Raw genomic sequence first — 24259 nt, forward strand, 5'->3', positions numbered from 1 at the left:
ACCTGAGAGATCTACAATGTAGGTGTCTACCTCTGAGCTACTTGTCTAGACTCTAGACTTTATTGCCAACAGGGTAAAACAGACACTTGTGGGGCGCAAGTTATTTCATCCTAAGGGAGACATCTAAGCCCAGCCAGGCGGGTGAATCACACCCCTTGAACAGCTGTTTCTCTCCGCGATCGCGAAGATACCAGATGACTCTGTCAGACGGAGACACACAAAACACGGATGTCTAAAGTTAGGTGAAATGAATCCCAGCCTGGTTACACCTCCAAAGTTTCTTTTTCATGGGGTGGCGCAAGACCAAAGAAATTGGCGAGATGTCTCCCGGGCCAGGACCTGGAAGTCACATTGAGTCACTATTTGCAGACGTAGGATTACCTGCACCTTCCTTTCTAGGGCAATAACCTCTGTGCCTGTGGGCTGGACCTGACCCTGCTGGTCCTGGCAGGGGATTGCTGATACCCTGGTGCCCAGCCCCAGAGCCATTGCCCGAGCGGGACTCTGCCTTCGGGTGTTCAAATGTCACAGCGAAGCATTTCCTTGCTTTGTGCCTACATTTCAAGACAATTAAATACAAGGCTGAAAGTTCCTGGGATGGGCTATTCCCACTGGAAAACCAATGCCATGAAAAAAGGAGCAGAGTTGAATGAGGAAGTCTGTGCAGTCTACCGGGAGACACGGTGATAAAGGAATGACTATAGCGTGGCCTCAGGTATCTCACAGGTTGCTCCTGATGATGTGAACTAATTACTCCATATTAAAGTTCTTTAGCCTGCAGATAAACAAAAAGTCCTCATCGATCTCTTCTTTTACACTTTCAGCGCTCCCTCCTCTTTTTCAACATGAAAGCAGTGGAAGAAAAAACTTACCCTCTGGAGTTTACAGTCATTTTATCCACCACAAAACACTGACCTTGATGTGAACTAATTAGGATTGCAATAGATTATTAATACGAGTCGGTAAGGTGGAGTTTTGTCAGTATGAAAGAGGCCTTTGAAGATAACAGCCATTTACACTTTCATGATCTCATCCCAAGTGCTCAGAAGAAAGCCTATAAACTAATAAAGTAGAATTCATCTAGGGGCGTTCTGTACACACAGCGGAGTATCACCCTCCAAACCCTTATTCAGGATGGCAAACGAAATCTGCTTGGATTCTTTTAAATTCCGACACAAACCGGGATTAAAACAATTTTTGGTAATAAGCAGATCTCTGATGATCTAAAGACAGACTGGTTCATTTTATTGACTTAGAGAAAGTAAGTGACATATCAAATGCAACCTTCATACTTGAACAACTGAGGTCACCTTGAGAAAAATGATACTGAGCCCGGTGGTATGAAACCTCTCTCCAGAGTGCAGCTTTGATTTACAAGGTGAAGTAAGGTCTTCTTCATGTGAACATACATTTGTACAGTCAGTTTGACTTAGAATGATGCATGGATTTTTTTTAAAAAGGAGGTAGCTCAGAAACTGTTGCTTATTATTGTACTAAACCAAAACGGACTTGTTGAAAACTCTATTAAATGATCTGCTCCTCTAAACTGTCAAGCTGGTTTTGAGGAGATCTACAAAACTGAAATGGAAAATGAGTCAAGCCCAGAAGTATGTGCTGAAAGCCCCAACTCACTGGGTTGTCAGGGGCATTCAGTCCAGAAATACATTTAAAATACCATTTAAGAAATGCTTTGCTTCCTTTACAAAATCCCTTGGCACTTGCTGTGTAGCTGAGGAATGCAGCATCCTGCCGCGCTGCAGCCATCACCGATTCCACCCGACCTATGGCCCTGGCGGGTGGCAGCAGGACGTCTCCCCTGGCTCCCCCCTGAATCCAAGGGGCTGGAGGAGCACAGACAGAGGAAGAAGAATTAAAAGGAAGGTAAAGACTCATCTCCTTGTTCAACCCTTCTCCGTAGCTGTGGGAGCAGGAGCGCTCAAGACATGCACTAGGTTCAGTTCTGCTTGCGTGTCTGCTCTGCCGGACATATTTAAATGTTACCCTGATTGATTTCAGAGCGAGCTAGACTTAAATCTGAAGGGCAAAAAATACAGGCGGCACGAGTTTTGAAGTTTAAAGTGCTTCTCTCTTTAGTGCTGCTGAAGATGCCAACCAGAAGCTCAGCAAAATCAACACGCAGAGAAGCTGTCGCAGGGCTGAAGCCCTTGCAAAGCAAGGTGCGGCAAATGAGATCCCTGAATAAATAGGTGAGGGGCTTTGAAAGGGCAGGGCTCAGCCAGAAACGCCCTGGACACGCTCTCCCCATCAGGGCAGTTGGGAAGGGGGTCACCCTGAACAGGGAGGGCACGTCTGTGCCACCCATCAGGGCAGCAATGCCCGGAGGAGACCCGGGAGGAACCCTGCCGATGCCTCAGCTGCCGTTCACCTCCCTGGTGATGCCCCTTCTGCTGGAGCTCTTCCTGCTGGGGACTTGGGACAACCTGGGACAGTTTGGAAATGTGCACTGTGGCCCCAAGTTTTGTGTACCTACGTCCCGACCGTAATTTCTGGTTTGCGTGCAGGTGGGTGCTAACCAGAATGGGTGGAGTAAGGAATAACAACGTTGAAGGAAAAGTTGTAATCCAGTATAGAAAAGAAGTGTCAACACATGTCAGATGTTGCAAAATGGCCCAGTGTGGAAGAAATAAAGTAATTCCCAGTATTAACTAACAAACAGCTGTTGTGTTGCCAGACTGAGGAAGATGTCTTTTTGGAATAGGAAACGCGTGATGTTTTATACAAATAACAGCTTTGTTTCACTTTCTGTATTAAACATCTTAAAAATTAACCTTTAGTATGCTAAACACTCCTGAACGTCTTGAAAAGTCTAGCTTGCTATAACCTCTTTTCAAATTACACCCTGTGACTAGCCTGTCTGCTCAGAAATAGCATGTAACATTGCTGTTCTGTTCGCAGTTATGAACCTGTGAAACACTGACACATCAAAAACTTTTTAGAAACTTAGCTAAACACAGCTAAACTCTACTGAATGTGCTGAACTGAGCAGTTTCAGACAAGTGTGGCATGAAGAGTAAGATCACAAGTCATCATTATAAGCAAAGAGAACTTTTTCCCGTTTAAGAAACTACTCAAGGCTAAAGATAATCGTGATATGTAAGCAATCAGATGTTAAATAATTATTGCTTTCTTTCCTAATGAACACCTGTGAGACCAAAGACATTTACATTTAACGTAAAAATCCCATGTGATGGCAAGAAACAAGGTTATTTTAGGTTATAGATTGTTGGCTTGGTCAGGGAAAGAAAAACTTCAGAAAGTGCCCTAACGGAAACATTTTTTATGTCTCATTTTTACTCTTTTAAAAATTGGCAACTTTATGAAACAATACATTTAAATTCACCAAGAAATTATATATTTGCAGTTGTTGTTTTGCAGTTGTTGATATTTCGGAACCGCCAGGGAAACCAAACAAAAACCCCCTTCATTTATTTGTGCAGCTCTTTAATGTGTTTAAATTAATATGCTGTATTACTCATTTTTTCCCCAACGTGATCCCAAAATGATCGCTTAGCTGCACTCACATTAGTCTCTCCTGCCAGTGAATTAAATATGAAATGGTTTATTCCCCCATCCTCCAGCAGCTCTTCCCCCATCCTCACATGCTCATTTAGCCAGTCTGAACTTACAGATAAGCTGATGATGAGACACTAGAAGGCAAAACCAGACAATTACCTAGGCAAATGTTTGAAGGATTTGAGCCCTGCGGCAAAAATGCTGTTTACTGAAGACTGAAAGCGCCATTTCTACTTAGTACAAGCCAGTGTGTCTGAACTCAGCAGTTCTGGATAGTGGCCACCAGTGGACTCAGAGCAAGGTTTATAGGTGCAAGATAACATCATGCTCCCGTCTGCATTTCATCACCGCAGGGCCTTTTTCTGTATTCCTAAACAAAGGCATGCAAGTACCAACAGAAGTAGGCTTTACCATCTGTCTTTATATTTACTCATTACATTGTTAATCATTTATTTTTATGCTGAAGACCACCCCGACAAGGCGCAAGGGCAGATCCTCAGCTGGCCTGGCTAGTAGAGCAAGGCCAACTCACATCGGCTGAAGAGCTGCCCCTTGGTCTGCTTCTGCACCTTTCAAAACTCACTGGATACGAGCAGGGTTGCAGTGCCTCACCCTCTCCTTTTCCCCTTCCTACTTTCCTCCTCAAAAGATGTTTTGGGGCAAAGAAGGGAGACTGCACTGACAGTCAAGGTGAGGAGGAGAGAGAACACAACGCTGTGTTGCATTTCACACCGCTCCTCCCACCCAGCCCTCCAGCCTGCCCACTCCCGTCGGCGCAGCCCCAGCGATGCAACCAGGGATAGCGCTGGCAAAAATGGAGGCGATCGGGCTAGAAAGTATAGAAAAAGGGCGTGGGAAAGCTGCTGAACTGCACAACCTGGACGGGCGGACCCAGTCACTGAGAGCACTGCAGCAGTTCTGACTGCTCAGGAGGCCCAGTTAGCCTTTGCTGATGCAGGGCAAACAGGTATGTGGGGAGAGTATGGAAGGCCGCTCTGTATTTTCAGGCTGTTTCAGCAGTAGGGAGAGAAATCCCCCTCCAAGGAAATGTTCAGCCACATGCCTTCCGTCTGAGTTGGGTAAAAATTGCCATTATCATAGTAAATGGAAAAAACCAAACACCTGCCTGAGACAGGTCTGCAGCCCCTACTGCAGAAGGGTGCAACAGAAAGGCTCTAAACCGTTACCATTTCCTGAGGACACACGTCTAAGACACCTGTGCAGCAGAACTGGAGGAGGAAGACTGGACAAAGGGAGACCACAAGGGCAAAGACAGATGACCAAGACAAAGATCAGGCTCCTGCCTTCTATTCGGGAGTGATGGGTGCCTGGAGCCAGGCTGATCCTCTACCCAGGCTGAGCTGCTTCACTGCCAGGAAGCAGAGGATCTCAGCCACGCTGGCATCCGAGCCCAGCACCTTTCACAACCTCCGAGATCTCAAGAAATGGCCCCAAAATGCTAGGTAAATAGCACACTGATAAGAAGCTATTAATAGCACTAACCCAGCTGGAGGTAAACTTTCCAGTAGGAGTGTGACAAACTAGGTGCTTATCTCCCATGCTTAATCCACCAGGCATGGTCCTACAGACCAAGTCCCTGGAGACCAACTTAGTCACATTTAACTGCCAGGATTAAGCTACACTTTCCATAAGCACTCCACTGGCTTTGTTTTGTAAATATATTTTCCCATAAAGAAAAGAGGAGCAGGCTGCATCAAGGCATGGGGAACGTGTCTTGCGAGGAGACAGCATTTCCTCAGTCCTCCCTCTATTTTTTTTTCCTCCTTCTTCAAATGTGAAAAATAAGTTGTACGACAGCCTTTGGTGGAGATGTGTGCAACAAGGCCTTCATTGTCTCAGACAGGTGTGAGATTGGAATTGATTCAGCGCCAACAACCCCAGTATCAGAGCCAGCTCTGTGAGCTGAAAACATACACCAACCATCCAGTAATACCACTGCAGCCAGCCAGAGACTCAACAATTTAAGGCTTAACACACACACAACATAAATCAGATGAGGATGTACCAGCCAACCGTCAGCTTCTTGGGCAGATGCCTGCAGACCGTCTGTGCAGATCAGACCTTGCCTGTTTCGGTTATTGGAAACATTTTTTATATTTTTTTTTTTTTTCATATAAAGATGAGAGGCTGGGTGGAGCAGCTAGCTCAGACACATTTACATTTGCCCTATCTTGCCCCAACAGCCCTCCTTTGCTTGCTGTTTGGAGGCAGTCCTTCTTGTAAAGTCACTTTATTCCAAGTGCAGGAGGGAAGGAATTACATCTTGGGGAAATGTTTAATGTACAAATACAAAAATCACATGGACAGGCACTCAGTATGCACCACCCTCACGAAACAAAACCGTTCCCTTCCATGGGAGTTTAGGAGGCTCTGAACATGATCGAACAAGCACAAGAATTAGCACAGTTGTTTTTCTTTCTTTCTTTCTTTCTTTTTTTTCCTTTTTTTTTTTTCCATGGATATATTTCCTTCACTTTTCCAGGAAAACCTGTTTTCACACTCTCTCCTCTCTGCCTTTACTTCTCTCACCTGCTTCAGCCTAGTCCCTGCTCTACGTCTGGCCGGGTTAGTCACCCCAGCAAGGGCAAGAGCGGGCAGTGCCAGTGGCCTCCCGCTCCTCCCCCAGGCTCTGGCACATGCAGGGACAGATCCTGCGTGGCACCCGCCACCCTGGCTTCGGTCACCCGTGGGTGACCCACAAACACCCTGGTGATGGCCGGGCACTCCACCATGCCCGAGGCATCTGGCGAGCCCTGCTCCGCCTGGTTTCTCCCTATGCCCCGGCAGCGAGGTTTTACCTGCCCTTGACCCCAGCCGCAAGCCCTTGTCCCTTCTCCAGCTCCTCCATCCTCGGGGAGGGCACGGGGCTCTTGCATTTCATAACACAGATGGGCACCATTCACAGACTGTTGCTGAGCTAAAGGAGGTCTGGCAGGAGGCTTCCCGGGGCCAGGGCTGATTCCTGCACGTCCTGGGCTGGTCCCCAGCCATATCCACCTGGGGGGCTTATCTGCTGGCCGGGCAATGGGAGACAGTTGGCAAGGGTGGAGGCTGGGGGGCACCATCGGCACAAGAGCTTGGTGCAGGCACCCAGGTATGTGCTTAAAAGCTGAAGGCAGCTGACAGAGAGCTTTTCAAAAAAGTATTTGCAGAGGAGGGGTAAAAATGACGATAGCCTAGCGATCCGTTTGTATCTTGGTGAGCACTAGTTGGCGAATCTTGGTTTACACTCACTTGAAGTGTCTCCCTCCCTTTTGTCTGGTTCCTTTTCAAGTTAACACAAGTGTTCACTTTTACGATGTACGGCAGAGCAGAACCGTTTTCTGGTGGATACCTTCCCTCATGAACTAATTAATACCGAGTTTGAATTTGCAAATGGTTTTGCATGTGAAATTGCTCATGTATATATAGGTCTCAAGGATATCAAAGAGACTATTCTTTTGAGCAGTTATTCACGTGCTTTACTGCAGAAAGAGGACCATTGTTTGGACTTGGGACTTTTAAAATTAAATATACTTCAGGAACCTTATGCAGTGAGAACCGAAATCATCACAAACGCTACACTTGGTCAGCTACCTGTATATCATCACCACATTAATAAAAAGAAGAATCGCTTCTGACAAAACATTGTCTTTCCTACAAGCCAAAGGATGTAGCAGTTTACCGCAACTTCTCTGGATGCTAGAAACTTATCAATGAATAAAGCAGTGAATATATAACTTCCTTCTACGCAAAGAGGTTTTGGTTTCATTGTTTTTTGTTGGTAACGATCACCTGAATTTGATCTGCCAGAAGCTAAGGGAACCTAAACTGGCCAAGTCGTATCCAAAAGCTCTGATATTTGTAGTTATTTAAAAATGCAGAGGATGCAAACTACAGTGGTTTATATTCTAAAGCGTGCTGAGTGATCCAGTTCCGCTTTTGGGTACCTAATCAAAGTAATTCAAAACTTCTCTTTCTGCAGATATCCAGGCTCCCTGAAAGTTCCTGGAATTGAGCATTAAAACCTGGAAGCTCTCAGAACCACCAGTGGAGAACCGAGTATCTTAGCCAACACAGACAAACCAAGTAAACCTCTGAAACAGACTTAGGCATTTACTGTTGGAAATCAAGCCGACCCTGACAGCAAACCCACAATTTTTTAATGGATCTATTTCCTAGGATTACTTTTTTTTCAGTGCTTTTAAGTGAAGAGATGTATAAATAGAATGAAAATGGTCAGACGGATACAATCGTCTATTTGACTACGTAATGTGCATTTCCCCACATAATTGATTGTTTTACGGAGCACATCCAAGCCCATTGTTCTTCGCATGTGAACAATCTCCATTTATAGGGGTCATAATATACTGAATACACAGGGAAAACTTATAAATAAGTTTGCTAAGGGTGTACTGTGTACTCAGTCATGTGAAAGGAGCCCTGTGAACCCTCTAAGCACGCGGGATCACTAGGGAAGATCTGCTTGATGCAACATCTTGTTAAAGGCATGGCAGCAGAAGAGGCGAGGGCATGCCTGCACCAGATGCTTCGAAAGGAGCCCCCCACCCCATGGATAAATCCCACTGGTGAAGAAAGCAGAGTCCGGAATGCAAAGCCCCTTGGCTGCTATGAGCACCGGTAGCCGCTGCAGCCTCTTGCGGATTTAGAGGGGTTGATTTTGCTCCATCCAAATCTAGCTGTTTGCACCAACCCAGACCACATGGGCTCTGTCTACTGAGGTGGGGTTTTCACCTCAGGAACAACCATTTGAACACTAACTTGTGTGCTAGTCTCCTCATTTCCTCCTTCTTTGTTTTCTAGATGGCAAATAGTACGGGTGTCCATGGTCATTCCACTCTAACCCCTCGGCATTTCAAGTTTGTAGGGGCTCCATTCAGTATTTGCGGGAAAAGAACACATTCAATTACAAAATCAAAGTGGTATCTTCTGGCACATGGGCAGCATCAGCTGAATAATAAGCTGGTTTCAGTGGGTGTTTGTTTTTAGGGTAAGGAGCTCTTATTTATTTTTTGTTTGTTTTATTTACCATGGAAGGTAATTTGAGCTCTGGTATCAAAACATGTCATGTTCTGCCAAGAGGGGATTAAAGAGGAGAATGCTATGGAAAGAAACTGGGTTTGTCAGTAAAGAACTGAGAGAGATTTTATTTACCGGAGTTTTGCAATCAGGGCTTTTAATCTTCCTCACAATTGGTCTATTCAAAGGCCTAGAACATGCTTCAAGGGCCAGTGAGGAACAACCCCAAAACCAAGGAGTCGCAGCCTCAAATGCTGAAATGCTATCAAACACATGGCCACCTGTCGTCGTCCAAAGTTCAGGACGGTGGGAGCACCTACCTCTTGGGCAGGCAGGGATATTTGCTTTCGACATCTCCAGCACGCCGATGCCATAGGTGAGATTTGACATTGGGCAAGAGAAGTGGTGAGCCAGAATAAGGTGTTTCCATGGAAAAGTAAGAGAGCCCAGTGACCCGGCTAATCTCAACAGCAGATAGAAATGTCCCCTGAGGTACAGTGCATTAAAGCAGCCACCCTTTAAGATGCTGAGCCTTCTCAGTTGCCCCAGAAAGGAGGAGGAGAGAAGAGCAGGCAGAGGCTCCACCTGGGTGGAGTGACGCCGGCACTGCTGTACCAGGAGAGAGCGAAAGGGGCAAGAAGTGAGCCCGAGTAATTCACTCTTTTCTCCGACCACCAGTGGCCACCAAGAGCACTAACGCTGGACCGGTAGCATCAATGCGGGCACAAGATTCCTGCATTGGCTCAGAGAGCGGCTCCACTTTTGCAGTGACGTAACGGAGAAGGGACTTTGGCGTACTGAGTTGAAGATGACAAAACAAAACAAACCAGAGATCACCGTGCAAGTTCAAAACTGAACCGGGGGTACTTGTCCCTACCTGCAAGCTCTGTTTTTTTTAGAAGTATCCATCAGCTCAGCGTTGTTCTCATGTGGTAAAAGACATGGACTGATTAATGAAAAATAAAACTATGTCTGGGCACGAGCTGCCAAATTTTACAGCTGCCTAAAGATTCAGCGAGACGGATTTGCAAAGCTATCTCCATAGCTGTCACTGATTTCTCTGTGGCTTAGGTGTATGGGCACCACCAAAAATCTTGCTAAAACACCTTTTTGGTGTGCTAAGTTTTCCTAAATACTCTGCAAAAAAACCAAGCTCTAAATAGCTTGCCAGAAGACACGCAGAATGACTTTGACAAAACTTAGAACAAAATACATATCTCTAAACTTTTTCACTTCCGCTTTAAAATCAAGACTGCCTTTTCTTTAGTTAAACTCATTCTTTAGGATGCTCCATATGTGATTCTGTGATATGGAGGACAAAAGGAAAAAAAAAAAAAAAAAGGAGGAAAATTTGTGTAAGTGGAGATGTTGCTTGGGTGCTGAGAACATATTTGTTGCCTTATCTACTGCTTTTTTAACCTCAGGAAGTGCCAGGCAATTGGAATATGAAGATTGGTATCTTAAATATATCGACACTTGGAAATCTTCTGGATTAAACACCATTACATAACTCTTTCCATTAGTGCCTTAAGTTGATGAAAAAGCTAAACAATTTCAAGCCCTATTTTTTTTTCTTTTTTTTTTTTTTTTTTTCTAGAGCTGAATGTGAGGAGGCAGGGGAGGCTCTTGAGCAAGGCTTATGCCCCGGAGCTGGGCGTGCTGCCTGCAACACGGGCAGGTGTTGAGGAACTGGCTTCCTCACCTCACTCTGCCCCGAGTGGGAACAGTTGGAGGAGGCACAAATCTGTGGCTGAAGGGGATGAATCCTCGAGGTGCACGGGGAAGGGGGGGCAGCAGGATGGATCCCTGCCACCCTCAAATGGGAAAAGCCTTCTCCTTAGCAGGCGAAGCGCGAGGTCTCCAGTGCTGGTGCTGGAGAGCCAGCTGAGCCCGCATCCCACGTGGGATTTGTGCTGAAGACCTGGTGGTCCAACTGGGAGTAAGGAGCCCGCCCAGAGTTTGCAGGAGAGGTTTTATCTTGTCACTGAGATCCGACAGAGCAAATTGCTGAGAAGATCCTTGAGCCACCTCCTGCCTGTCCCAGAGAATGAAATGTCACTTGTTTCACCTCGGTGAAGCCCCAGGTGCAAAGAATTGATCGAATGGAAGAAAATATAGGCCTGGAGGGCATCTCCTGCGTCCTGCAGCCCAGCCACATCTTGGGTCCTGTACTTACATAATGTAGCAATATCTGTCTTAAATTACATCTTTCTGCCTCTAATAGCCCCCAGGAAGGCTGCCAGGGCTACTCTGATACCTCGGAACCATCTTCTAATTTCCAGCCTAAATTCATTGACGGTCAGTTTACAGAATAAACCACTTGTTCTCGAGCCAACACTGTCCTTTGGCGCAAATGGTTCTCCTCCCTCCCCAGTGTTGAACTTCTCTGCTGTGTTTATTGACTGTAATTATCTTCCCTCTCAGCCTTTGTTTCAGCATGCTGAATAATCCTGGCTATGCTAATCTCTCCTTTAAAGAAAGGTTTTTATTCCTCTCATCATACTAACAGCCCCCCTCTGCACCCACTGACACTTGAATTAATTTTTTCTTGAACACTGGATAATCACTACTTCATCTGGACCTCAGAGGAGATTTTTCTATAGCTTTCTATACTGCTATTAATACAGTATCCCACTTATGGTATCTCAAAAGGGCAAAACTGCTCGTCCGCTCCTGGCAGGGAAGGAGGGAGGAGAGGAGATTTCTAATGCTGGATGGAGGGAATTCCTTGGGACCGCTCTCGTTCCTGGGCTACTGCTGGGTATCCCACCCCTCTCGTGTGTCACGGTACAACCAGCCCTGCAGAAATGCAAAGCCTTAGCAGAGATAAGGAGTTATGGTAACAAAACTTTATCCCTGTCAGCTAGTATTTGGAGAGGACCCAAATGGTGTTACAAACTTTACAAATCAAATGGAAGACATGCCTTTTGCTGTAAGGAGCCTATTTCCACATGGGATGAAATGACTGAGCAAAAAGCGATGCTGAGAACTACAGCCAGGAAAAAATGGCCCCTGTGAAGCTGCGGGTTATTTAATCATATTATGTACATCTTTTGTATCTCTTTACCATAGTGATATTTTCTTGTCTATACAATAGATTCTGTGTATACTATAACCTCACAAATGTTCTCCAAGATAGAGATATGGAGGGTGTTAGTTTCACCACAAAATGAAACATCTTGCTTGGCCAAAAATGCTACGTAAAATACTTTTGTGCTTGTGCAAATGTCAAGAGTCACATTCCTCCCGCTCCATTTTAGTTTATGCTTTAAAGCAAACTTCCTAAGACACGCTCCAGTTTGGTCGGTGCAAGTTAATTCTGTGTCCTGGTTTCAGCTGGGATAGAGTTAATTTTCTTCCTAGTAGCTGCCGTGTTTTGGATTTAGTATGAGAGTAAAGTTGATAACACATACTGTTTTAGCTCTTGCTAAGTAATCTTTACATTAGTCAAGGACTTTTTCAGCTTCCCGTAGAAGCTGAGAGGGAGCATAGGCAGGACAAGCTGGCCAAAGGAATATTCCACACCACAGACGTCATGCTCAGTACATAAATGGGGGTTGGCCAGGGGACAGGAATCTGCGATCGCTGCTCGGGATGGGATGGGCAACCGATCATCAGGTGGTGAGCAATTGCACTGCATCACTTTACTTTGTATATTCTTTTACCATTATTATTATTTTATTTTCTATTACCGTTCTATTAAACTGTCTTTATCTCAACCCACGAGTTTTGTTAGTAGGGGGCATGAAAGAGGAGGGATTTTTCCCCGGAGTGGACTTCTATTAGACTGAATGAAAGAAGAATTGTTTTGCACGTGCTAATCCAGCTCACATGCTTGTGTGCTCATCTCTTCAGATGCAAACTGGTTTATGACACGATAAATAGACAGCAGGGTGAGTCTGCTGCTAATAACACTGTACCCCTTAAAAAGAAAAACTGCTGAGGTTAGTCATGGCATTATATAAAAGTATTATGTGCTGAGCAATAACTGTGAATCAAAGAAACATATTGTACTTTCAGTAAAATGATATTTTCTCTCTATAAAATTTCCTTTCTGATAGAGCCAGTTGGAACCCTTCCAGCTAAACAGATTTGGTTTCCAAAATATTTTGGGAAAATGTCACTATTTCAACGAACTCCCTGTGACCTGCTGGTGGCGGTGGCACTCGAGCTCTGGGTCCATGCCACCAAGGTGGCTTCACCTCTTTCCTCTTCCCCACGCAGAAGCTTTTTGGTGGCTACTGGCATTGAAAGGAGGGGAAAGGAGATAGAGCATCTCTCCCCCTCTCCCGAAGCAGGCTCCCAGCACACATCCAGTCACCCACCTGCCCCAGGAGACAGGTGATGGAGGGGAGCTCCATCAAAGGGGATCCCCCTGGCCGCTAGCAAAACATTTGTGACCTGGCTCGTGGTGGGGAAACTGTACTCCAGGGCTGGGAAGGAGGGCTCCGGCGCATCCAGGAGAAGAACCGGAGCCGGGGAGCTTGGCAGCCCTGGCTGTGCTGATTGGGAATGATGCACCCGCCCTGCCCACCGGCACGACTAACCCCCGGCTACTTTGCCGGCCAGGGGAGGCAGGAGTGGCACGGACAGGAAGGGTGCCAAGCTCAGGCAGGCACTCGCTCAACACGCCGGGGAGTGTATTTTGGGACAGAGAGGTCAGGCGGTTAATTGAGTGGAAACGGGATGATACGCCGTTAAAGCACCATGTGCTCGCTCTACAAAGCCGCACCGGGTGAAGGCAAGACAGGGAGATGCAGACGTGCCCAAAGAGAACATAAAAGCATCAGCATTTACTGCGTTGCACAACGGAAAGAGTTGGCGAGCCCCTAATCTTGAGAGCCTGTTTATCTGTCTTGGCAGGGAGCTATGAGCACGTCAATCCGGATTCTCAAAAGCACCTGAAAACGGCATTTTGCAGCGGCAAAACGTGGAGGTAGAATGACAGCCCTGTGGAAGCCCGCTCTGCAACGCTGCCTTGTGAGCGCCTCTATTAACGTACAGCCTATTAAGCTGATTTAAAAGTGGAAATATTAAAAATTGGGGCAGGATACAGCCGTAGTAGGAACAAAGCCATTTTAATTCCTGGGCTTAAACGCCGCCCTTGACTCCGCTCCTGTGTTTCACCAGTTCATGGTAACCCTGATAAACTTGGGCTGGTTTTGGTGGAACAAGATTACGATAGCAAAGACCTTGAAATGTCTCTTAAACAAAGCATATTGCACCTGGAGGAAGACAAAAGGCTGGCTTGTAACAAAATAATCTCTCAGTCATTATGTTTCTTGCTAATTCAAAGAGCTGATCTCTAAATGATCTCTCTTGCTTTGCTATCGGTGCTAATTCTGCTGCTTCACTTAAAGATCTGTCAGCAATTTTATTACAGCCTCTTGTTTCCAGGGGTTTTAGACTTGGTCATAAAAGCGTGGTCCCAGCTGAAACTTAACATATAAGGTTACAAAATTTAAAAAAAGGCAAAAAAAAAAAAGCTAGCTAGGAAACTCAGATATTTTTAAGGCTATAAAAGCATAAGAAGAACAAGAAGCATGTAGCTTAAAGTAATTATAATGATTATTTGTTTTCCCTAGACAGAATAAATAGCTTTTTTTTTTTTTAACCTATGGGTAATTAATAAATCACCAGTTGGAAACATTGTTTGGGCTAATTTGGAAAAAAAAAATTGAAGTCATTTAATTGCACATGTTTTTGGATGATACTTCTAACTCCACTAGTTAGAAATTTATTTATGCAATTTACTAACCCAACATTAATGCCTCCAAAAGAATACCTTCTTGGCCTGATGACTTACACATTTAAAATATTTCTGTTTGCCCTGAAAAAAAAGGTATCGCAAAGAAACCATATAAATTCTTATTTATGTAAAATCTCTTGAATTACAGGTCTACCTTACGCTGGTTAACAGCAGCCACCATAAAATCAGTAATTATGTATTTAGTATCTGGTTCGGGCTGGTGTTAGAAGAAACTCAACCATAACGTATAGGTAGATTTATTTATAGTTATTATACATAGAAACTTAAATGTTCGTCAAGGGCCTTGCCTAAATTTTCCTGAGCAACAGCCCAGCACAGCTCAGATGGCTCTGTCTATTTTCTTTTCCTCTCCGTACAAAAGAAGGGGTGAGTTGAGGTTGAAGCGTTGGCTGGGTTTGGAGCTTTAACTGCATTTCCTTACCCTGTGCGTGTAGGTCAAATCCTTTGACATTATACGCTTGGTACTGGCACAAAGTAATCTTTCAACTTAAACCATGTGTGATGTGGTGGAAGCTTTTCCTCCCCTTCTGTTCCCCTTTGGTCTGTGAATTGGCTATGGTTAGATCTTTTAAACCAACAGGTGTACTTTCTCCCTCCTTGTGATATGAAAGAAGCATAAAACTCGATTATAGCAATTTATGGTCTCTTTACTTGCTTGGACTTGTATCCATGACACAAGCAGCTTTATGCTCAAATTCAAGACTTGGTAAAATAGGAAGTTAAAATTAACCTCAATCCTTTTACAGATGAAAACCTCAACAAATAAACAGTGGTTTAGCGGCATGGCAACCTGCCCCTTTAAATCCAAGAACTAGTCAGAGATGTCTATTTTGAGTTAGTTTTGCTTTTTAAAAAAAAGATAATTGGACTTGGATGAACAGAGGAGTAGCCTGTGATTCATACTGGTGGGAGTTAAAGCAAAGTTTAACGCTACTGCTTGGAAGTTAGCAAGGTATGGGGTTTTTATGGCTTATTTTATGCTGTATAAAAAGCACTCCGTGCTCTTTTCAGTGAGACAGTTTCAATAAAAGTGCTTCAGGATGCAAAGATGCACAGATAGGTACAGCAATGCTACGGAGCAGGTAAGAATTGTTTCATTTTTGGGGGTCTCCATTCTGAAACGCAGCGCTTTTTATTAGAAATTAAAAAATGAAAATATCCCGACTCCCTAGAGGTCACACGGGACATCAGCCCCAAACCCAATCATCCTCGGAACACTGAGGAAAAAATGATGGTGCTGGAGCTCCTTCCCGCCCCAGCTCTTTTGCCCTGCTGTGATAGCGTGACCCTGAAAAGACGAGCCCTAGAAATTAAAAGGCGCCTGCAGCAGAGACAGTCCTAAACGAGGGAGCTTCAGTTTGGGGCTTATTTTACTGATAGCAACTGCAAGACTCAACAAGTTGCTCAATGGATAACGCGCGCATTTTGGAGGTAGAGGAAAAGGGGAACTGGGAGAGAGCAGACCGGGAGGTGAAGAGGAGGGTATCGATGAGGAAACGTTAGCAGTTCCACTGCTATCATTTTCTGAGCTACGCCTGCAGGTGAATCGCATTAAAGTCTTGTTTGCAGAGAGCAAAGCAGAGCAATGTGCTAAAACTATTTCTGGAGGGAGCAGCTGAATCCCTGGCCGAGCGTGAAAAGCCTATCGCTCTGAAGTCGTACAAGCGAGGGACTTCCAGAGGGAACCAGGGAAGAGGGATACTCGACGTTAAACCCGATACCCTGCTAAGCGTATAGTGTTCCCAAGAAGCTGAAGAATGCAAGCCTGCGACCGATACCTCCACCCACGGAGCTGCTGGCTGCTGAGCAGCCGTAATAATATGAGCGTTTGCTTTTACAGGGACGGAGCTGTCGCGCAGGAGGAACCCGACGTGGTTTGCTCTGCAAATCGGAGAGCGAAGTGAGGGGACTGGCGGGGGCTGGGAGAGGTGCAGGACTGGGTCCTTCGCCCGAGCTGACCTGGCGTGGCTCCAGAGAGGGAAGGAGCTGGGTGATCCTTCCAACTGTCTTTTTGCCCGCCTCTTCCTACAGCACAGCACATGACAATTGTGTTGATTTATTTCCCCTGCTTCTCAATAACGCCTGCTTCTGCTCACAGCAAAGGCAACGGCAGACTTGCAGTAGATTTCACTAAGCCAAAGACCTTCCTAGGCCTGGGAATAAAAGGACGTAACAAGCGTTTGCCTTAGGTGAGCAGTAACATTTTCTGCATGCAACAGAGAGCACCTTGGTTTTAAAAACAAATGCCGAAAAACCCCTTTATGCCAATTTGCGGTAACTATTTTTCGCCAAAACCCCAGCAGAAAACCTCGACTAAGGCCTTTTCATTCTGGCTGGAAGAATAGAGGAAAATTCCATTAGGAACAGCCAGCGCTCGCTAAAACTAATACCGTCCCACACCCTCCCTTTTTGTGCATCTCACTATGAATCTGCATTTTGATACACATTTCGCAAAACCATGTATCAGCTGACGTTTAGCGACCTGATTCACTGCTCCCCGAGTTCCAGCTGATCCTAGGGACAGAGTCGGTTTTAGTAGGGACGGACTCAGCTCTAGCAGTGGCAGGAAACGTTTCAAGCTAGATGATAACTTGGTTTCACTAGCATCATCCGAGGAAATCAGACTCCTGAGTCACCGTTTTGCAGGTTTTTGTTCAAATAAAACCCGCTGGATAACCGCCGGCTACAGAAACACGCTCAAACCAGCCTGTCCATGTTAATGTCTTAGCACTAAGAGGTCGTCTTCAGGGGACAAAGCACTTTGCAAAGCTTTCTTTGCTACTGCCTTCCTGGGAAAGGTCAAAGCAAGGCGTTGACGGTATTTCTCTTTCATTCCAGCACGCAATGTAATTGATTAAATATCCATCAGGAAATACACCTACACATAGAAAAGGGCCTGGCATAATGCATCTTCACAAGAAAATGACGACTTTCAAGACGTTACAGTTCTAACACAGGTGAGATGAACACCGTGAGCTGTACTGACACCGGGAAGACAAGGCAGTACGGACCCCTTAAAAGCTGTCAAGTCTTTAGAAATACAGACATATGTTAGGAAGCCCCTCCTTGCGCTTGTTAAAGGCTCTCACTCATTAAAGGCGGCCAAGGAGAGTCCAGAAGAGATGGAGGGACAGGGGGCAACGCCTGCAAGACCCCGCGCTCCGCAGGCTGGCGGGGTGGAGGTGGGTGAGCCGGGGGGGAGGATTTCAGGTACTTACCCTGAATCTGACTCTGAGGCTGAGGGTTAAAAGCAGTGGTGTGGTTCAAGGAGGCTCGTGGGTTGGGTGTGGGGGCTGGGTGGTGTGGGCTGACCCTCATGGCCGTACGCCGCAACTGCTCCAGTTCACTCAGGCGCTCTGAAAAGGACAAGCTCCCGGGCTTTGTCTGCTCATCTATTTTCTGACGATGTCCTATTGTGGGAGGGGGGGGAAAAAGATCAGAAAATCTCACTGATACATGAGGTCTGTTGACTTTTTTTCTTTTTAATTTTTTTATCTCTTTATTTTTTAACCCCTCATCCATGGGCAAAGTACCTAACCAGCTAGCGGCTGTCTGAAATTAAGCTGAAACCACCTCTCTACAAGCACAGGAGACACAAACCAGTCATGCATTGTAACCATAACGTGGGGCAGCCCGAGACATGGCCTACTCCGAAGAACCAGATTCACTGAAAATTGCCGTACCTTTACACCTCTTGCTGAGAGAAGAGGCATTTCTAAAAGGAGGACCATCTGCAGGGATATATAAAAGGAGGAAAAATCAAGTGGCCCCCATGCTAAACCTGCACTGGAATAACTCCTCAAAAATGCAATCCCAGATTGTCATAAAGTACCATAATTAGACAAGTATGGGGCTATAAAATATCAAATCCCAATCCAATCCCATTTTTGGATCCTTCAGTAATGGATTTATAGACAGAAACAGGAAAGAAACACCAGAAGCTGGCAGAATTGAAACTGAGGGGTAATGAAGTCTCTCTTAGTGGCACTGTGAGCTTCCAAAACAGAAGGTCCCACCAGATATCCAACTACAAGAGAGTAGATGCTGACATTACAGAATCAGCCAGTGCACAGTGGATGTGGCCATGGCCACATGGGACCTGGGGGGTTCAGCACTCCCCAGGGCAGCCCTTGGAGCACGGGGTCCCCATGAAGCTCTGGTGCTGTGGCCCTGAGGGGCTGGGAGGGGATGGGGAAGATGCTGGAAAGGCCCAGTTCCAGTGCAGCACTGGGGCACATCCAGATTCAGCTGGAAGGGCAGAGACGTCACGGGCAGGAGTGATTTCAAGATAAGCCTTAGTTAGCAGCGAGTGGTATGCAAAGAGCAAGGTAATGCATTTGTAACTGTTGCCTGTGCCTGCTCTCTGCTCTGGCATCCTTTGCGTGTCAACCTCCAAGCACAAAGACCGCACACACAGCATGCAAGAGGGATGTCTCATCTGCTGGAGCACTTGCTCTCCGATAGGCACGATGAAAGCGCAAATTTCAAATCCTCCTTCCACCCTCTTAAGACCTAACCTATTGCCACGACTTTGCAAATCACTTTGGTGTCCACTGCTGTCCAATCTTGTGAGATATCCTTCAAAAGTGGGGTGTCTTACCCTGGAAGGCTGCTGACACAAAGCTTTGGGGCTGAAATGGAAACCTCCCTAGCAGACTTGTGTTTGGTGAAATGTCTGAAATGGGATGGTTCAGCCACATTTCCAACCAGGTGGAATCAAAAATTTCCTTTGTAATTTTCCCCCATCCCCCAATAGGGCTTTTTCTACTTAAAGAGCACAGAAAACAGCCCCAAAGCAGAAAACTCAAAAGCAGACCGTCTCTGGCACACAAGCTGTCCTTTCAAAGACGCAGTCTCCAAATGGAGGGCAAGATACTGCCTGCAATGAGCCTATGAGGACATACCCTGACCCCACGTGTATTTAGTCAATGGAGTAGGATCCCCAGCTCCAAAAACGTCATTTTCCTACCTTCTGCTTGGGGACCTTCTTGGGAGCAGAGGATTGTCCCTCCTTTTCCCCCAAACCCAATCCCATTTCTGCACATTGCGTTTGTTTCAGGAAATCAGCTGCCTCGTGAATCTTTGTGGCTTATCCATTCCCCTTCTCCCCATAGGACACTGTTACCCTGACGGGAATGCACGTCAAATCTCTAGCCCAGAGGTCAAACATCTTTTTTTTTCTACTCGTTCCCTTGAAGAAAGTTACTTTATCCCTTGGTTTCTGCCGGACAACATAGTTTGCTGTCTATCTGGTCCCGATTTTCGTTTTCTTGTCATGAAGAGTTGCCCTCTGCAGCTTTCTTTGCATCTCCATCCTCCCTGCAAGGAGGTGGCCAGTGCTGTTCCTATGGTGAGTCCTCTCTCAACTCACGGCTACGGCAGTGAAACAGGCTGGCACAAAACTCCTGAAAATAATCCACCGTGCCCTATTCCACACATCCCCATAGTGTTTAATACATAAAGATTCATAAACAGCCAGCTTCCAATTTTGAGTATCAGTGAATAAGCAGCAAAAGATCTCTGAAGAGCTCTGTATGCCCCTTACTCTACAGAGCACTCTTTCAAGCCACCCTAACAGCTCAATCAAGACACAGGACCATTTTATGCACTAAAAGGAAAATGTGCATTTAAACGCAGTTCCCAGTAGCTGCATTTCTAAAATTAAATTTTATAACTTGTATTATGGTTCCAAATCGCAGTGGCTCGGCATTTCTTCCTGTTGCCAGGCCCTTTGGCACAGCTTGAACTGTCTCAGATTCCACACTGTGCTGTAAATTATCCCAAGGGGGGGGGGGTGGGAATTAAAATATAAAAAGACATACTATATACTAGCGGTTTCATCATTAAAGAGTCCCATTAAGGCTTCCAAAAAAAAAAAAAGAAAAAAGAAGGGAGAAGAAAGATGAAAAAGACTTTTATCTGACATTCTGGCTGGTCAAGAGCAAACGTTTCATTTGTCAGCAGTGCAAAGCTGGACACTGCCTCAAGCCTTGGGCTTCTAACACTGGACTTGAACGCAAACATGCGGAGTCATACAAGATGTGTAAAATACCTCATACTTTTGGATTATTTTAAGCTTCAGCAGGCTGAACCCAGGGCTTGCAGAGCCAAGAGCCAGGTCCTTCCAAATCCATGCCCCCCCACCACCGCCCTGATGCAATTTATTCCTAATTTCAAATTCCACTCAGACATCTCCTGCTTGTAAGTGAGTGCGCCAAAGCCAAGTTTGACCTCCTGCTACCCTACTTTCTCCTCCTGCCTCCCCGGCGCTGCCCTCCCGGCATCCGGAATTTTGCCTGCCTGGCATGGAACCAAGCGTCCCAGCAGTGCAGGCTGGTGTGCCAGCCGCCTCGCACGGAGGTGCGCTGTTCCTCGGAAGCCAAGAGGACAAGGGCTGCATGAAGGCTGGTGAGGCAAGAATTAAATTTCCCGCTTTGAATCTCGCTCAGGCGCTAAATTTGTACCAAGCTGGCACACGGCGCCGGGCAGGGCAGACAAACCCCAGCTTGCTATCGACAACCCGGCTTGCTGGCAGCAAGCAAGGTGAATTAAGCCAGGCACAGCATCCTCCCCAGCTCACTGCAGGGCACCCCCGTTCCCAGGCCAGGTCCCTCCGAGCTGATGGGAGCACCTCTGCTTGTCTCCACTGTGCGTCCACCAAGCAAAACTCCTGGACATCCCGCCCCAGCCCCAGCCCTGTGCTGCTCCAGATTGTCCCGCTGAACCCGAGATCTGCCTTATCCCTCGGGCTTGTGGAAATCCCACTCATGTCAATGCATATGGGGAGGAAAGACCAGCACCAGCCTCTTCCTTCTGAGAGGAACTCTGCTGTTGTTTTCATCCATGTGTTGTAATTTTTGGTGGGAACTACCTAGAAACAACGTCAGGCAATTGCCACCTCAAGATGTAGCTCCAAAAGTGGCTCTTCCCCCCCAACCCCCAATTAGAAGTGCTATTTCACCTTTTCTACCTTGCTGACTGCTGCAGGTAGCAGCACAGAACCTGTTTTGCATGAAGGTCTGCAGCAGGAAAGTAAAGGACTGTGTCAGAAAAATATAACAAATGCAAATGATTTTCCCAAGCCACTACAAATGCACGGGCAGAGCTTTGTTAGGGTGACTTGTATTTTTGTGTTTATTAGCTTTACTTTGAAGTTACCCTCTAAACACCTCGCTTAAAGAGCAGGCAAGTTATCCTCGGTTCACCCCTGTAAAGCCCAGGACTATTATTATCCCCCTTCTACAGCTGGAAAACTGAATGATGGAGAAATGAGGTGATCTGCCTGTGGTCAGGCAGTGACCCTGTGGCCGACGCTCAGCGCGGTGACCACAAGCCCAGGCTTCCCCTTTCCAGGAGAGCAGGGTGATGCAGGATGAAAAAGAACGGCAGGAAGGCGCTTGGAAACTGGTGCGGCTCTGCTGAGCCGGCAGTTTGGCCACAAGGATCTGCCACGAAACTTCTGCAAATCAGATGGGACTTTATGGAAGTCAATCAAACATCCAGCTCTGGAATGAAGAAGACTGTGACCCAGAGCTCAGAGAGAGAGACGGCTCGCCACGAGCCAGCACCGCTGTCCTCTTTCCCTCCCCACGTCCTCATACTTTTTGTCAAGCATCAATTCTCAGCAGAGGAAAGAAAAGAGCAGCATTTTTCTTCTCTTGGGTTGCAGTGTTTGAGACACTGGAATCAATAGGACATCCAGCCTGCTTGGCTAAATCGCAGGATTTGGGGTTTTTTGGACTTTTTTTTTCCTTCTCCCTTCCAAATACTGTCTCAGTGAGGTCAGGCGGGGTTTTTTTAAAGCAAACAGGGCAGAGAAAACATTAGCTTTTCCGATACTTTTACAGCAACGCAACATGAAAGCGCTTTCCCTCTTAATGGGAGGGAAACGCAGTTTTATAGACTTGAACAGACTGTGGAGCGCTCAGCTTGGCCCGCGGCCAGCTGGTCGGGGCGCTGGATGTGGAAACAAGAAGGACGAAGTGCCTCGGCAGCCCCCGTTTTTTTCGTGCGCATCGGGCACTGGTTGGGAATGGTTGCTCGGCCCGGGTTTCACATCGCAGCCGGCCCCACGGAGACGACAGCGGCGCTCCAGGTGCAGAGAAAGAAAGAGGTCTCCCATTACCTTCCTTTTTACTTAGTTTTTAAAAGCGTCACTAGATGCCTTTCAGGTTGAGAAGGGGAGAAGCAGGTAAAACAGAGGCTAAGGAAAGGCACGAGGCCATCGCTGCTCTCATTCTGCCAGCTGAAGCTACCAAAATTCCTGTGGGTACCCAGGACCGTTCTACAAGTAAACACGGCTGGAATGGATTAATGGACATTTTTTTCTCCTTTAAGTCACAGGACGGGTAACACCCTTCTGTCACTTGCTCTCACTCACTCACAAATCCAGCTGGTGCATCGGGAGGTACCAACACCCACAGAAGGTTTGGGCTTGGGGCACCAGGTGTCTGATGGAGACTCACTGGCTCATGGCTGCTGAGCATCCCAACCAGAGGCCGAGCCGAGCTGGAACGCCACAGGTTTTCGTGTGTATTACCCACAAATTTGCTGCCCGAAACCAGCAGGTTGTACTTGCGTGGAGATAGTATAAGCGGAGTTTAATAAAGCGGCGCACTTTCTCGCTGAGGGGAGCAGAACACCTCCCCCTCTCTCCTCTGCCCCGCCTTTTCCCAACTGGAAATGGAAACTTTTCACACTCAGAAAGTGGATTATACACAGGAAAATGCAGCATCTGGCCAGACTTGGACGAAGTAGGGAGTGATTGAGGAGACCCGACGCTTCGGTTTAACGAAAGCCGGCTGCTTTGGAACAGCATTGGACCTTGATCCAAGCATCCTCTCTTTTCAGGGCTATTTGTGTTCAGGGCTTTGGTTTGGCTCCAGCTCTAGTCGGGTAGAAAATAAGCCATGTTTCATTGTGTCTGGTTAATAAAGTGGTAAACATTGTGTTGTGCCATGGAGCTAAAATAAATCCAATTATTTTGTACATAGTGAAGGATGAGAAGAAAATATACTCGTTCACATTATTCTAGGAAGTGAGCAAACTATCTTTAGTGCAAAAAAATGATATAGTCTTGTAAACAAAAGTGAATTAAAGTATAGTGCTTCTATATTACTACCAAGCTGGAAAATGCAAATGCTTGAAAATCAGCTATCCTGCTCGCAAAATAGCATTTTTTTTGTTAACAATAGAAATAGTGCCTTAAGTGCATAATCCTGGTACTATTTTTCTATGTGCCAGATAACCCAGATATAAAATATTTCGCACTCTCTTTTTCCTCGATTTCCTATCTGCACAGAAAAAGCAAGTAGTGTAACTTTTCTAGGACACCATTTGCTGTGTTTGCAAACAGACCTGACCTGATCCCACAGAGATGTACGCACATGCTTAGCGTAAGGCACTGAACATTGTTACACAGCAGCCCACGGGGCTCTAGGAGAACACCCTTGAATATAAAAGCAATCTGTGGAGTGGTTTCCTCTCTAGCCTCCATCGCTTGGGAAAGACTTATCCTGCACTCGGGCATTAGAAGGATCAGTACGGGAGAGCGTCAGAGCTCACCAACCTCTTGTAGAGTGTTAAAAATACAATGCGAAAAGTTCCTCAAAAAGGAATTAGACACACTGGAGGATATTTTCTCTTTCCTCAGTGAAAAATATTATTGCTGTGGGGAGGAAAAATAATGGTGATGGTAGTCAGAGCTTCGAGTAGACTCATCAGCTATTATATTTTTTGCTGTTTTTCTTCAGCCCTGTACAATGCAAGCCTTCTTTCCAGACAGAAGGAACATCATGGCAGACAGGATATTATGCTAAACGTTTTCGTGCCGTGTCTGTAATTACCAGCAGAATCAGTGTTCGTCATCAGACCCGACCTGACTGTAGGCACGAGGTGCTGGGAAGCGTGTGAATG

The 24259-nt window shown here is 46.2% G+C and overlaps 1 protein-coding gene across 5 annotated transcripts in view; it reads right to left on the reverse strand.

Moving 5' to 3' along the window:
* Positions 1-24259, reverse strand: part of RUNX1 (RUNX family transcription factor 1) — a 176088-nt gene that overhangs the window by 19059 nt on the left and 132770 nt on the right. For 3 of the 5 annotated variants that reach the window (XM_074601680.1, XM_074601669.1, XM_074601690.1), the window contains one exon: positions 17563-17754. The exons of the other annotated variants lie outside the window; for them this stretch is intronic. In XM_074601680.1, coding sequence (XP_074457781.1) covers positions 17563-17754 — 192 coding nt within the window. The remainder of the gene's footprint in view (positions 1-17562; positions 17755-24259) is intronic. 5 annotated transcript variants of the gene reach the window in all.

Source organism: Larus michahellis, chromosome 1 (genome assembly GCF_964199755.1).
Source record: "Larus michahellis chromosome 1, bLarMic1.1, whole genome shotgun sequence".
Classification (NCBI taxonomy): domain Eukaryota; kingdom Metazoa; phylum Chordata; class Aves; order Charadriiformes; family Laridae; genus Larus; species Larus michahellis.